The 12758-nt window shown below is 39.1% G+C and overlaps 1 protein-coding gene across 1 annotated transcript; it reads right to left on the minus strand.

Annotated features, from left to right (window-relative positions):
* Positions 1-1279: 1279 nt before the first annotated feature.
* LOC139121142 (uncharacterized) lies at positions 1280-12631 on the minus strand. The gene is made up of 2 exons (XM_070685809.1): positions 12469-12631; positions 1280-8003 (listed from the first exon to the last, which is right to left on the minus strand). The coding sequence occupies exon 2, from the start codon at positions 7983-7985 to the stop codon at positions 6240-6242; it is 1746 nt and encodes a 581-aa protein (XP_070541910.1). The 5' UTR covers positions 7986-8003; positions 12469-12631; the 3' UTR covers positions 1280-6239.
* Between the last annotated feature and the right edge of the window lie 127 nt (positions 12632-12758).

Consider the following 12758-nt stretch of genomic DNA (forward strand, 5'->3'; position numbering starts at 1 on the left):
TACCATTTCATCAAAAGTTACACAATGAAATTTTTATTGATTCTGCAGATTGACAGAACGATTGCATCACTCTTCATTATGATTTACCGAGGCTACTGGGCGTGTTTTTTGCCATTCAAAGTAACAGTGAAAAGAGGGTTCTCATCCATAGGGCCTTCCGTTAGCTCTCAAGCTGGGAGATGGACGTTTTGGAAGTCATCAAGACCTGTTCAGTGTTCATGGTTTCACAAGTGTGTACTGCAGGTAGAAGGACTGCAAACTGCTAAGAAGAAGATCCCAGACATTTCAACATTGCAAATTGGATCCCGGGGATATGCAAATACAACACCAACTCCCATAGATCCAGAGTACACTGTAATATACAGGCTGCCCTTTATACGAGCTTTGCGGAGTTTCTCTCGCGTGAAAATTGCACAGACGGCGATCACAGTAGTTGCTCTGCCACCATTAGCAATTCTGTGTAACCAAGGCATTATCACCAAGGATACATTTATTTATTCAGTTTCCCTGGCTGTGCTAGCGACAGTTTTACTCTACGCAATGAGTTACTATCTTAGGAGGATTATTGGTATCATGGCTGTCAATAAGAAATGCGATACGCTGCGTGTGTCTCACCTCACTTTCTGGGGGAGAAGACATAATTTCTTTGTACCTGTATCGGAGGTACAGCCATTAGCAGAAGTGGGGGACCAGCCGGGAGAAGTTTTGAAAAAGTTCAAAACCTACAGTTCTGATAACACTCTGTACTACACACTGAAGTATGGTATGATTGCAGACAGAAAAAAATTTGAAAAAGTGTTTGGGAGTCCTGTGACAACTATGTGACAAATGAGTCGGACATACTGCTGTAAATGTGATTGATTACCCCTGTAAACATGTCCGCACTCACCATTGATTACAATGGGTGTGGGACAAACCATGGTGGTGAAAGGGTTAAGTGACTATGAACCTGTTCACCCCAATTACCTGTATACTGGTCCAAAATCATCATTGATTTCAATTGGTCTGGGTGAAACCATTGTGGTGAAAGGGTTACTATTCAAAATATACTTTTTAGCTCACATTTGGTATACCAATGTGAGGTTATCATATAAGCTGAAGTCGGTGGCGTCTGTATGTATGTGTATATGTATGTATGTATGTATGTATGTATGTATGCACGTATGTACAGTATGTCTGTCAACATCAAAAACACGCGTACCGCTGCACATTTCAGCTTGGTATTTGGTGTGTGGATGCATCCTGGGCTATAGATTGGATTTTCTTCAAATGAAGTCTGCATTGCCAAAATTATGCAAATGAGCTTACAAAATGTGAAAATGGTCAAAAATTAATAACTCAAGAACCTCTGTTTTGATTGCTTTGAAAAATTTTGTGCAAGTACCTTAGGTGAACCTTATAAAACTTTATGAATATCGTGGAGATATCTTTAATTTTGTATTTTTGCTGAATTTTGTGATTTTTCTCATGTTAAGTAAAAATTCTTCTTCTCTGAAACCGCCAGCCCAATTGCTCTCAAATTTTGGTTGGATGTTTGCGAGGGTGTTACTCTTCTAATTGTTGAAATTATGACAAAATTGGGAAAATTACTATTTTGGGGCAATTTTTGTCATTTTTGGTCAAAAAATCTTAAAAAGTATTCTCTTTTTAAAGCCCCAGGACAGACAGCTTTTATATTTGGTACACAGATGTCCGGAGATGACAATAGTTAGATATGTGGAAATTGTCCTGAAATATACAAATTTGTATTTTTAAGACAATTTTGTCATTTTTGGTCAAGAAAACTTGTTCTCAAAATTACTTGTCTGATAGCTTTGTAATTTGGTATAAAAGTCCCGAGGGATGTTATTAGATAAATTTTCTTCTCAAAGTGTTTCGAAACTGCCAAATTTGTATATTTTAAGTAATTTTCTCAGACTTGACTTGCACCAACCCAGGATATGTTGTGAGACAGTTTCGAAGGCTGTGAACATAATTTTGTCATATATGGTATCAATTTGTAGGAAAATTTGATCCAGAAAACGAAGCTGAGGTGAATTTTTTCATTGCGGACCAATTTTTGCAACTTTTCTATGTAAGACACACAAGAACTGATGAGAAATTTGCATCCTGGATAATTCCAGATGTCGTTGTCATCCCCCCTACAGTGGAAGGCATTTCACTATCTGTAGTGCTGTTTACATTCAAATGATAGCATTCATAGCTTTAATTAAAAACTCCCCAAGGTTGTAAATACATTTCCTGCCATCTGGCCTTATGTAATACCAAGGGATGGAACATTTGATATTCAGGAGGGGGTAGGGTCTAGAAGATTGATTAGGTAACATTACTTTTTTACCAGATCCCTTGTACATTTTCTTCCCCCCACTTTTCTTTTTATCAAGCTTTCTCTGGCTATTTTTTGTTGTTGACATTTGCTTATGTATTTAGGATCTGCTTGTCCCATTGCTATAGAAGTTGATATGCAAGTTCCTAAAGATGACCTCCAGTACCTAAGTTGGAGACCTTATTTGCTTTTGTCATTCTTGTTTTTTTGGTTTAAATATTTCGTGAATGGACCAATTCAAACCGAATGTGAGCACATAGTGTCCTTGACGGTATTTTTACTTTAAAGTTTTTAGAATGGACTTATTTTGGATGAAATTTTTCCAAAATCCCCAGATTTCATATTGAAAATTTTCAAAATATTTTGAGTGTATCTCTACCAAAGCTATCAACAGGCTGTTTATCAGCATATTGGTATGAGATAAGGTTCATGTACATTAAGGTTTAATGTGCCTCGGGGACTGATTTTCAGACTCATATTTTTCCAATCCTTTTTGGTCTACTGCCTGTGAGGGCTCAATGTAAGCTTTTGGAGTAAGAATACTTTTCACTGTCTTACTTTTTAAAATTGAAAATTTTATTTTGCCCTGTAGAGTTAACACGGCGATGGCGGCCACTTTTGAATTTCAGTCATCAGTAAATGTTAGGTAATTTGTTTCTCTAGTACCAACATTTGCATGGTTACCGCTGATTTGTGTTTTTGAGTCAGTGTAAGAATGGTTGAAAGTTTATTTCTTGGAGGAAAGTTTGAGCAAAAGTTTGTCTTTCACTTTTGAGGTGTATACTATCTTAAGGTAGTATGCGCCTCGAAAGTGAAAAACTTAAACTTTTGCTCAAACTTTCCTGAATGAAACATTCAACCATTCTGTTACCAAATCAACAATAAAAATCAGGGGTCACCGTGCAAACTTTGGAATTAGCGAAACAAATTACCCAACATTTTGTGATATTTGAAATTCAAAATGGCCGCCATTCCTGTGTTAACTCTATGGGGGAAAAATTAAATTTTGGATTTTAGAAAAACTAAGCCAGTGAAAGTTTTTCTTTCTTCAAGAGCTTTAAAATGAGCCCCCACAAGTAGTGGTTCAAAAAAGAATTGTAGAAATTTGAGAATCCGACTATCTGTCCCCGAGGCATGTTCGACCTTAAGGGTCAGAATGAATAAAATTATTGACAAAGTTGTATTGCATGCTACAGAGATTGTATATTTTGGATAGATGCAATTAGAAATATCAAGATGTGTGTAAGTAAAAGAACTTTGATCAGTTTTCTTTTGTGGTTTCATGGTTATGAAGATTCACCAGATGAGAGAAACAGAGAGAAGACTATTTCAGGGATATAAAATTCAGTGGAATTAAAGTTTTCAAAACGCAAATTAATGGAGGATACATGGAGCAATAGGTTTACCATGTCAAGGAATATTTGTCCTTAAAATGGACTCTATGAAGGGTTCATTTGTAGCAATATACAATTTTAAAACTGACAATGTCAAAAATTATCAAAGAAGTTAAATATATATTTCATGACTTTGGCCACAAAATAGCTTACCAATCCTTGCTTTACAGTTCAGAATTTACAAAACGCCAGTGTGATGGTTATTTAGGGGCAGTGGTTTTAAAGAAGAAGCAGAGTATATACAGTGTAATACAGAGAAGATTGCAAAACTAGCAATTGAAAAAACTTAGAGAAAAGCAACTGCTGCTTCTTTTTCCGACCAGCTCTTGGTTCCCATCAGCTCAGTTGATTATTCACAGGTTATCCAAGGGAATATGAAGAAATCAGAAGCCATTTTAACATTCTCGAAAATACAAACAAAATCGCCAATTGAAATAGCAAAATAATAATGACAATTTTTTCTATGCCGGTAGTCGAGAAAATACCCATAAACCACATCGTGAAGTCACTCGATCCTTAGTAATGGGGTATCATGGTAAGCTTCCTTTGGGTCTTCCTTGCACAAGTACTTAGCTTTTCAGCTTTAGAAGTTTTGTCCAACATTCCTTTGGAATTACATCAGCCATCTCAGAGAAGTAGTGCTGTTTTATTTTTATCGCCTATTCCCAAATGGCTGCCTCTGATGCAGGAGTTGTAGAGGTTGTAATGGAAGACTCAGTGTTTAGGATATCAACAGATGACTATGTAGTATATCTATACCCTGAACATAGCTTGCATTCCATTCCACATACAGCTACTGTGCAGACTACGCATTCAGTGTCCATTCAAAGAGGTAACTGATAAAATGTGCAGACAGTGAGGTAATTGCTTGAGTAATCCCCATTGAACACATCGTACTGAATATCTCCTTCAAGGGTATTTCTGTCAATGTCAAACCCTCGGTCAAGATTTGCAGCTTTCTTAATTTTGCATGACCTTGTCATGTAGTCTGAAGTCTTTCATATAATTAGTAAGATGGCCTTTTGATGTTTCATGAACTTTTGAAATAAACTTAGTAGGTCTTGAGACAGATAGGCCCCCCGGACACTTCCCCAAACCCCAACCTCATGTACGCCTTGAACATTTCCAGTGAGTTACTGTGCCGATATTCCGCATTTCATTGTGAAATTTTATGGAGTAAAATATATCTTCATGATTATGGCATTATAATAGTTTAATGTGTGGCAGTGTCGGAAAACTTAAGAGAGGAAAAAGACAAATATTTCTCAGTTTTGCTTGTCTTTACAACATTTTTGATAAGGTTGAGCAGGCATGCACTTTCATGCCAGAAAATACTTGCATGTGTTTGGTTGATGCAAATATTTTACAAAAGTGAGAATTTTGTGTTGGTAATTTGTGACAATTTAACACAGGCGCCCGTGTGCTGGTTGTCTGCCAGATCGATCGGTTTTCTGCTCGATCTGCCCGACACTGCAAGCTAAATACTGCCGAGGTGTGAAACAGAATCACTCATATGTATTTAGGTTGCAGTGGCGGGCAGATCGAGTACGGGATCGATAGATCGAGCAGAATATCGATCGATCAAGCAGACTATCCAGCGCACTGGCGCCTGTGCAATTTAATCGTTTGAAATAGTTTTGTGCAAGGCTGACACTGTTTCCAATAAATGAAAATTATCAACCCTTTCACCCCATTTCCCTGTACAGACGCCCACTCACCCTATTGAAAAAAGGAACACATCAAAGATGGGGAGGGGTGAAAGCATTAAAAGTGCAAGTACAATTGTATGTAATTCCCCTTCTCCCAATATTGTGCAACTTATTTGGCCAAGTGCTATTAACCACATCGGTGAAAAAATAGGTTGCTTCAAAACAAATCAATGCCTTGTTCACGCGAAGTGTCTTGCTGTTTGGTCTCTTCAGTAACATATCGTATCATGAAAGGGCTGGTTCCAGTCAAAGTTTTGTTTCTTTCAACATTTATTTATTTTCACTAGTTAAGCATGAAAGAATCTAAGTGTACATCAAAAATAGAAATCACAAATTGATGTCACATCACATGTGTGACCCAACATCACGTCCGTCAACCACAAATTCAATAGAATGCGAAGAGAAAGCTTGTCGGTATGTGCCAGTACAGCGCCGCGTAGCGGTGTATACTCGCAAACATTTGTTTTTACCATGCTGCCAAACCGTCGTATAACACTATATGACACTGCATGTATTTGGAACGAAGACTTGTGTCTTTTATAAACAAATGACTTTATATTTGCTAAATCACATCAAAACATTACCCCATTATTTTCTTGCATACATTGTTGATTATTTTTTATCAATAAGAGTGGGTTTGGTCATTTAGAGATTTTAAATTTGATAAAATCCAGTTGAACCTATACCATTGGGAGTCGTGCCAAAGGATGGTTAGTTGGCTCCAACAGCAGATGCAAAAGGAAATGAAGCAATGTCCAAATGACAGACCAGTCGTGAAAGAAGACTAAGAGTCTAACAAAACAAGATAAGTCAATATACTTTCATAGAAAATTGGTTACTCTGTTTCACCAAAATTTGTTTTTTCAATATTTCCATTCGAGCTCTGACGAAATTAAAAAATTCGTACTCTAAACTGAGTCGTTTGCTCATCTCTTGCACGGCAAGTTTTGACGGTAGAGGCGCCCGAATGCTCTTGTAGTACTCATACTTCTTCAGCCCCAACACCATGGTTCTATACACCTTGACGGCGCTTTCGAAGAACTGCGGCATCAAAATCTCGAAGATTTGGAGACTGTCTTCAAACTGTTCCAGTATTCCGACGAAGACGTAATCCTGCACGACGCGTCTCTTGGCCTTTTCCAGAGCCCACCGACTGGGGATGCGACACTCGGGAGCCTGGCCGCAGAAAAATGGGATTACTTGAAAGGCGTTCTCTTCTGTGCATGCAGGATGGTTAGAGAGGACGCATTCATCAAAATTCATGCGATAGTTGTGTTCCATGTAAGGGTGCAATCTGTATTTGGACTCGTTCAGGTCGTCAGGTTTGATTGAATAGTACCAGGTCAAAAATCTGGGTAATGGTTCACGGATGAGGTTGATATATGCATGCGGTTGTACTCTGTGATGCTCGAAATCAAGATAGTGAACGTGTCTGGTGAAAACATATGGCGGCAGCCGATTGGCAACGCTCTTGACAGCAATTTCTTCTCTCTGTTGGGTTAGATTGTATCGCTTGATGCGATTGAAGACACTCCGAAAGCCGTGCTCGAAAGACAGAATTCCGATCAGGGTAAGCAGCGTCTTCGCGCCACTCCTGTCCACGCAGTTGTACATCACCCTGGTCACGTTCCAAGCCTTAGTGATATCGATAGGAAAGTCGGCGTGAGGCAGAAGTGGAGCAGGAAACTGGACTTGGCTGACCTGTAGCTTTTCGGCCATATATGCATCGCTTTTATTCATTAGATGTGTCGCCAGAGTGACTGGATCCCCCTCGTCGTCTTCTGCACGGCGGGCATCGCCGTCCACGCCTATATCTTCAAAATATTGAAAATCGCGGACACCGTCATTGGTTGTGGTACTGACGGCGTCATGATCGTAAACTTCGAATTGCTCGAAAGCACCCCGCACGTCTTCTTCTATTCCAAGATCTTCGAAAATATCCATGTCTTCGTCAAACTTTCCATCATTTCCCCCGTTAATGCTCTCGACATCCCCGTCAAGAAGATTACTGCTCCTGCCTTCCTCATCATAATCGCTCTCGGGCACGCTATCTAGTTCTTCATCATCTGCCTCTATCATGGTAAAGTTCTGCATCACTTCTATAAACTTCTCCTTTATCTGGTTATCTGTTGCCTCATCAATCGACCCTTCTGGAGAGACCATTGCCTTGAATTGGCCATACAAGTCATAGATCTTGTTGAACGTCGTGTTGCGAGATACCCGTGACGACAGCAGCAGATCGTATAGTCTATCAGTAGAAAAATTTGAGGCCCACATCAAATTGTGCTGTAGTATACCGCCTACTTTGTTGACTGTCGAGTTGTGTACGGATTTTCCAAATTTGACCAGCGTGTCAACCTGTTCGGCGGCGATGTCTCTCATTATTTCCCCGTATTTGGTTTGTTCTGCACCGCCCGCTTCCTCAAGGGTGAAGTTGTCCTCTACGACATCTGTTGGAACGTTTATACGTTGAATGAGAGACATGTAAAAGGTCAGGTTCAGAAATATCGATATGACGAGGGCTGTCATCAACAGTGACGTAAGCTTGCGAGCCATCTTGAAAATGTTTAAAACCTGGAAGCGAAAGAGGAGAGAATCGGAGTCGGTTATTTTGCATACAGCAATGACCTTGAAAAATTGACTTTCGTATTAAACTATTCCTACCTCTGCCATTTTTATTTGGTTTACCGTTTACCAATAAAAACTTTGCACTAGCTAGTGCACATGTTGATTGAAGTGGCACCATAATTAAAATCTGCGTTTCTTCATCTCGGTCACATATAGTTTCTCAATATTCAAAGCAAAATACTAGCATCCCTGTCTCACCTCGAGATTTGACTGTTCGAAATGTGATTACAAGTGTCTGCCGTTCAATGTGCGTCGCTGATTATAATAATGGTAAAGAACCACGCACTTTATCGATACCCAGTGCTAAAATTTATCACCGTAAACTGCCAAAACATATTTCTGACATAAAGTTTATACAGGATATGTTTCGTTCACATATGTTTCAATTCGTCGCCATAAAATGTGAACTCTTCAATTTTAAACTATTTTAAAATACCAAATATTGTCGCCTCAACATGTTGAATTTTCTTTTTGACTATTTCTTTGGGGTTAGATATACAGCTATAGAGGAAAAACATCTGAGTTCGTATCTAAATGTATGTACCCATTTTAATATTTCCCACCACATGCATTTAGAATTCTCACATATATGGTAAATTTAGGTTTCGGTGGAAGTCGCACGTAGAGCCTGGCCGGGTTACTGTGTACCCTTAATCAGCAAAATCCGGTATAGAATTGTTAAGAAGTCGTCAGCTTGTCAAATTGATTTCTGTACGACTAAATGAAATGGCACAGTATTATTCCCGTCAATTTCATTTCAATAGTGCACATTTTCTAAATTCACATCGTATTTCGTCTAAGCTGGAGCAGCATTAGGCTTGTTGACAAACTGCTAGGTGACATGAGCGTCAGCTGCTATACACACTGTGACGGCATTACGACTGAACAAACACAACCAAATACCTCTAGATGAGACTCTGCCTATTTTTGTCGTTTTTTTTTCTTTTTAGGTCTTATGAAATTATTCCGAAAGGAATGGAAAAACAGCTGATGTTACGTAGGAGTCGCGTTCAGTTCTCATGGCGGGAGTTCCACCTGAAATTACATGTAGAAACCTGCAAAAAGTGATTTATGATTTTTGCACATAACACAAGGGGTGTGTGTGTGTGTTGGGGGGGGGGGGCTCTTGATTTTTAAAAGCTCACCCAGACGACAAGCTTTGTTTAAGTGTGCAGATGTATTACGGGCAGTTGAGGCGTTTCTCCTTGTCTCTCCGTTCTCTGAAATCACTTCACTCAAGTATTCTAGTATTCAAGTATTAACAATTTAGGCTATTTGTTATTATCTTCTTCTTCTTCTTGTTTCGGAAGTTTGTTATGCTCTCTCCTATTCAGTGGAGATTTTTCATGCACCTTGCATCTTGCCTTCTGTCAATAACAAAATTGTGCTTTTTTAGATTTAATTGGTATGTTTCCTCATGTTGCTGTGATATAGCTACCTGTTTGCCTTTTCATCAGTTTTCTCCGTCTCGCTTCAGCTTCAGTGTCATAGCCATTTTGCAGTTTTTGCTAGTGCCCAACTTTTCTTAGTTTTTTTCGGTAATTGATCATCATCAGCTATTACGCATATTTCTGATTTCAATTATGCTTTTCGTCTCAAAAATTGAAATTGAAAATTGAAATGATTTGATATGTACTTTTCTGTACAGGAGTTTAATTTTAGTAATAAACGTTCATTTGAAAAATGGAAATCTCCTTCTTCTTCTTCTCCTCCTTCTGCTTCTTATTATTATTAAATCTTGCCTTGGCAAATGTTGAACGCCATGTCTTCCTATGGATTTTACCAGCAGAGTGGAAATGACGTGTTCCTGGCATGCTTAGCAAAGAAAAGGCAAGCAAAAGATGCAAGCTAGATGGAGACATCATGGGCCAGTGGCTTGAGCAGTGGACGCACGATCACAGGATGGTGAGTTTGAGCCCCGGCATGGCTATATTGTTGTGTCCTTTAGCAAAGCACTTTATTTCTCATTGCTTCTCCCCATCCACGAGTGATGGGTACATGTGAGCTGTTGTTTGCTCCCCAGGGAGTTGAGTGGTATCAAATTAGGTCCAGTAACCAGGCGTATAATAATTGTAAAGCACCTTGAGCACAAGGACTTGTGGATGTGTTCGCTATATAAGAACCTATTATTATTATTATTATTATTATTATTATTATTATTATTAAACCAAAACCTGTCATTTAGAAATTCATGGCGTGTCATCGGATACTATCTATACTGTCGATAACTGACCGTTTTAAAGGCACAAATGCACAAAACCTAAATGAAATCATTAAACTGAAATTTAAATGAAAACCATCGTTGACGTTTTTCATTGTGAATTTGTAAGAAGAACACGATGACGTAGTGAGTTTTTTCAAGTCTCTTTCAATAAATACTAAATACATACCAGGTGACATCACGGTGGGACACAGGCACCCTCACCCCACGAATAGGGATCATAAAACTTGGGCATCGCTGAAATACTATCACTTTTAGTCTCTCTGCTTCTACCTACACCAGTGGCAGAAGGAACCGTTTTCATGATCCCTACATGATCCCTACATGATCCCTACATGATCCCTTCATGGCCGTAGATTCTGGTACCATTACTGGCATGGCAGTATTCAAATTGCAGTTTTTCTACTGGAAACCAGGTCATGTCGAAATCAAAGTTTTGCTCCGAAGCACTTTCATGGGTAATTTCATAAAGAATTTAATATATATAGTTGGAACGTAAGACCAAGGGAGAAAAAAATTAATTAATTACAGGTGCATGCGTGGTGTACTGAGGAAGGTACAGAAAAGAGCAGAAACAAAGAGAAAAGTTTTCAATGAAACTACATATGTAAAACGATGACAGAGACACATCAGAGCCACAGATATGTATCATAATGAAGATGATAATGATGATACCGTCTGAAATTGACCGCTGCAAAATTTTGAAAACTGTCTCTCTCTGTCTCTCTCTGTCTCTCTCCTGTATGTGAGTGTTAAGACTGTGATGCAAAGACAAATACTGTACACTTTATTCCAATAAAACTAAAAATAGTAAAAATTGCAAAAAATTGAAAAATATTTATTAAAAATAATCCAGCAGTGACGAGCCCTTGGGTCATGAAATTATGATAATCTTCCAAGTGGGTCATCAGTTTTGTTTGGATAATGCAGTCATTGACTTTGTTGACAGAACCCGACGAGGATAGTACCTGCTCATCCCTCCCATGATATCTGAACGCTCCCTGAAAGAGTGGCGAAAGTGATTCATAACCACCTATATTATTAAAACAGTAACCATCACATTTCGAGGGACCCGACCGCAGAAATACACACAGTCTCAGAACATAGGGACTTGCTTGAATTTCTGTCGATTGAAGGCAGTGTCAGCTGTGCGATGTTACAAACATACATCAGCGATTCGCCCCCATGACTCCTCGCTTAAAGTGTAATCGGGGGCGGGGGGGGGGGGGGGGGGAGGGTTCTGTGACGAAGTATTGACAGATAAATCCACCAAGAAAAAGCGCCCCGGTACATAATCAGCGTAAATTCTTAAGGTCCCTCAATTAGAAATTAAGTTATGTCGGCAATGACAATCGAGAAACGTAATAACCACACGCACTTGGAACTTTTCAGACAGCCTTGGACGATATTACAGGGCTAACCTATTTTAAACATAGGTGATCTCAGCTTGGCCATCCCTCATGCAGACAGACTATGGACTAAAAAACCTCAAGAACAAGATTCATCTGGCTACGCAGTAGTGACATCAGAATAATTCATGTATTAACAACAATATTTACGTGTAAGACCAGGCGAGCGACAAAATCGTGTCAAAGGCCTATATTGTATATCAATTCAGAACACTCCATATCATCGAAAAAGTATTAAATATATGTCGCAGTCCTAGCTCATCCTAATCGCCTTACAATATATGTCTGTCAATATGCGACATATGTCTCATCCATGTTTGCCTTGTATTTACAATGGCAAACTGGTACTACAGCCTTGCAGCCTGATTTCGGGCGCATATTTACGGTGGCATGTGAGAGTAAATACAGTTTCGAGTTAAATGGCGACAGCCTGTGTGCGCGATGAAATTGCCAAGTACGCGTGGAAAATAAACGGTGATATTTTCCCATTCGTTTTTCCCACTGCTTTCCATCAATTACAGAATAGGTTTTTTTTGCTTCCAATAAGTGATGTGTCAAGGCATTGTTGTGCGTGGGAAAGTTCATCTACGATAACACCAATCGTGCGTCGTCGAGGAAAAAAGGTTTGTCAACTAGCTTGCATATTTATACGGACTAGTCCTTTTGACGACGTTAACGGGAACACTAATCGTCGGGCAACTCGCATTGTGTTAGATATTTCAAACTAATACAAAGATGTAAATGTAACAGAATGTAGTAAAAAATAAATACTCATACTTACCTACTCGGCATGAAAATGAAGCCCTGTCTCCTCGGCGAAAAAACTTCAAGACATCCTGCCTCAGATAGCACACTCAATCAACACCATGCGTGAGAAGTCTGCCTTGCTGGCAGTTTTGCAGAGGTGTGACGTCACCGTTAACGACATAATATGTAAGATATGATATGTGGTTAAAAACTACCGGGAGATTAAAAATTATGTATTTTCCCTTCGCAATCCGACGCCAGGTGACGCCCCAGGTACAAACATTTTCAAATATTCTTTTAATCAGTGGGAGATTTCAATTTGCC

This window comes from Ptychodera flava, chromosome 21, assembly GCF_041260155.1.
Source record: "Ptychodera flava strain L36383 chromosome 21, AS_Pfla_20210202, whole genome shotgun sequence".
Lineage (NCBI taxonomy): Eukaryota > Metazoa > Hemichordata > Enteropneusta > Ptychoderidae > Ptychodera > Ptychodera flava.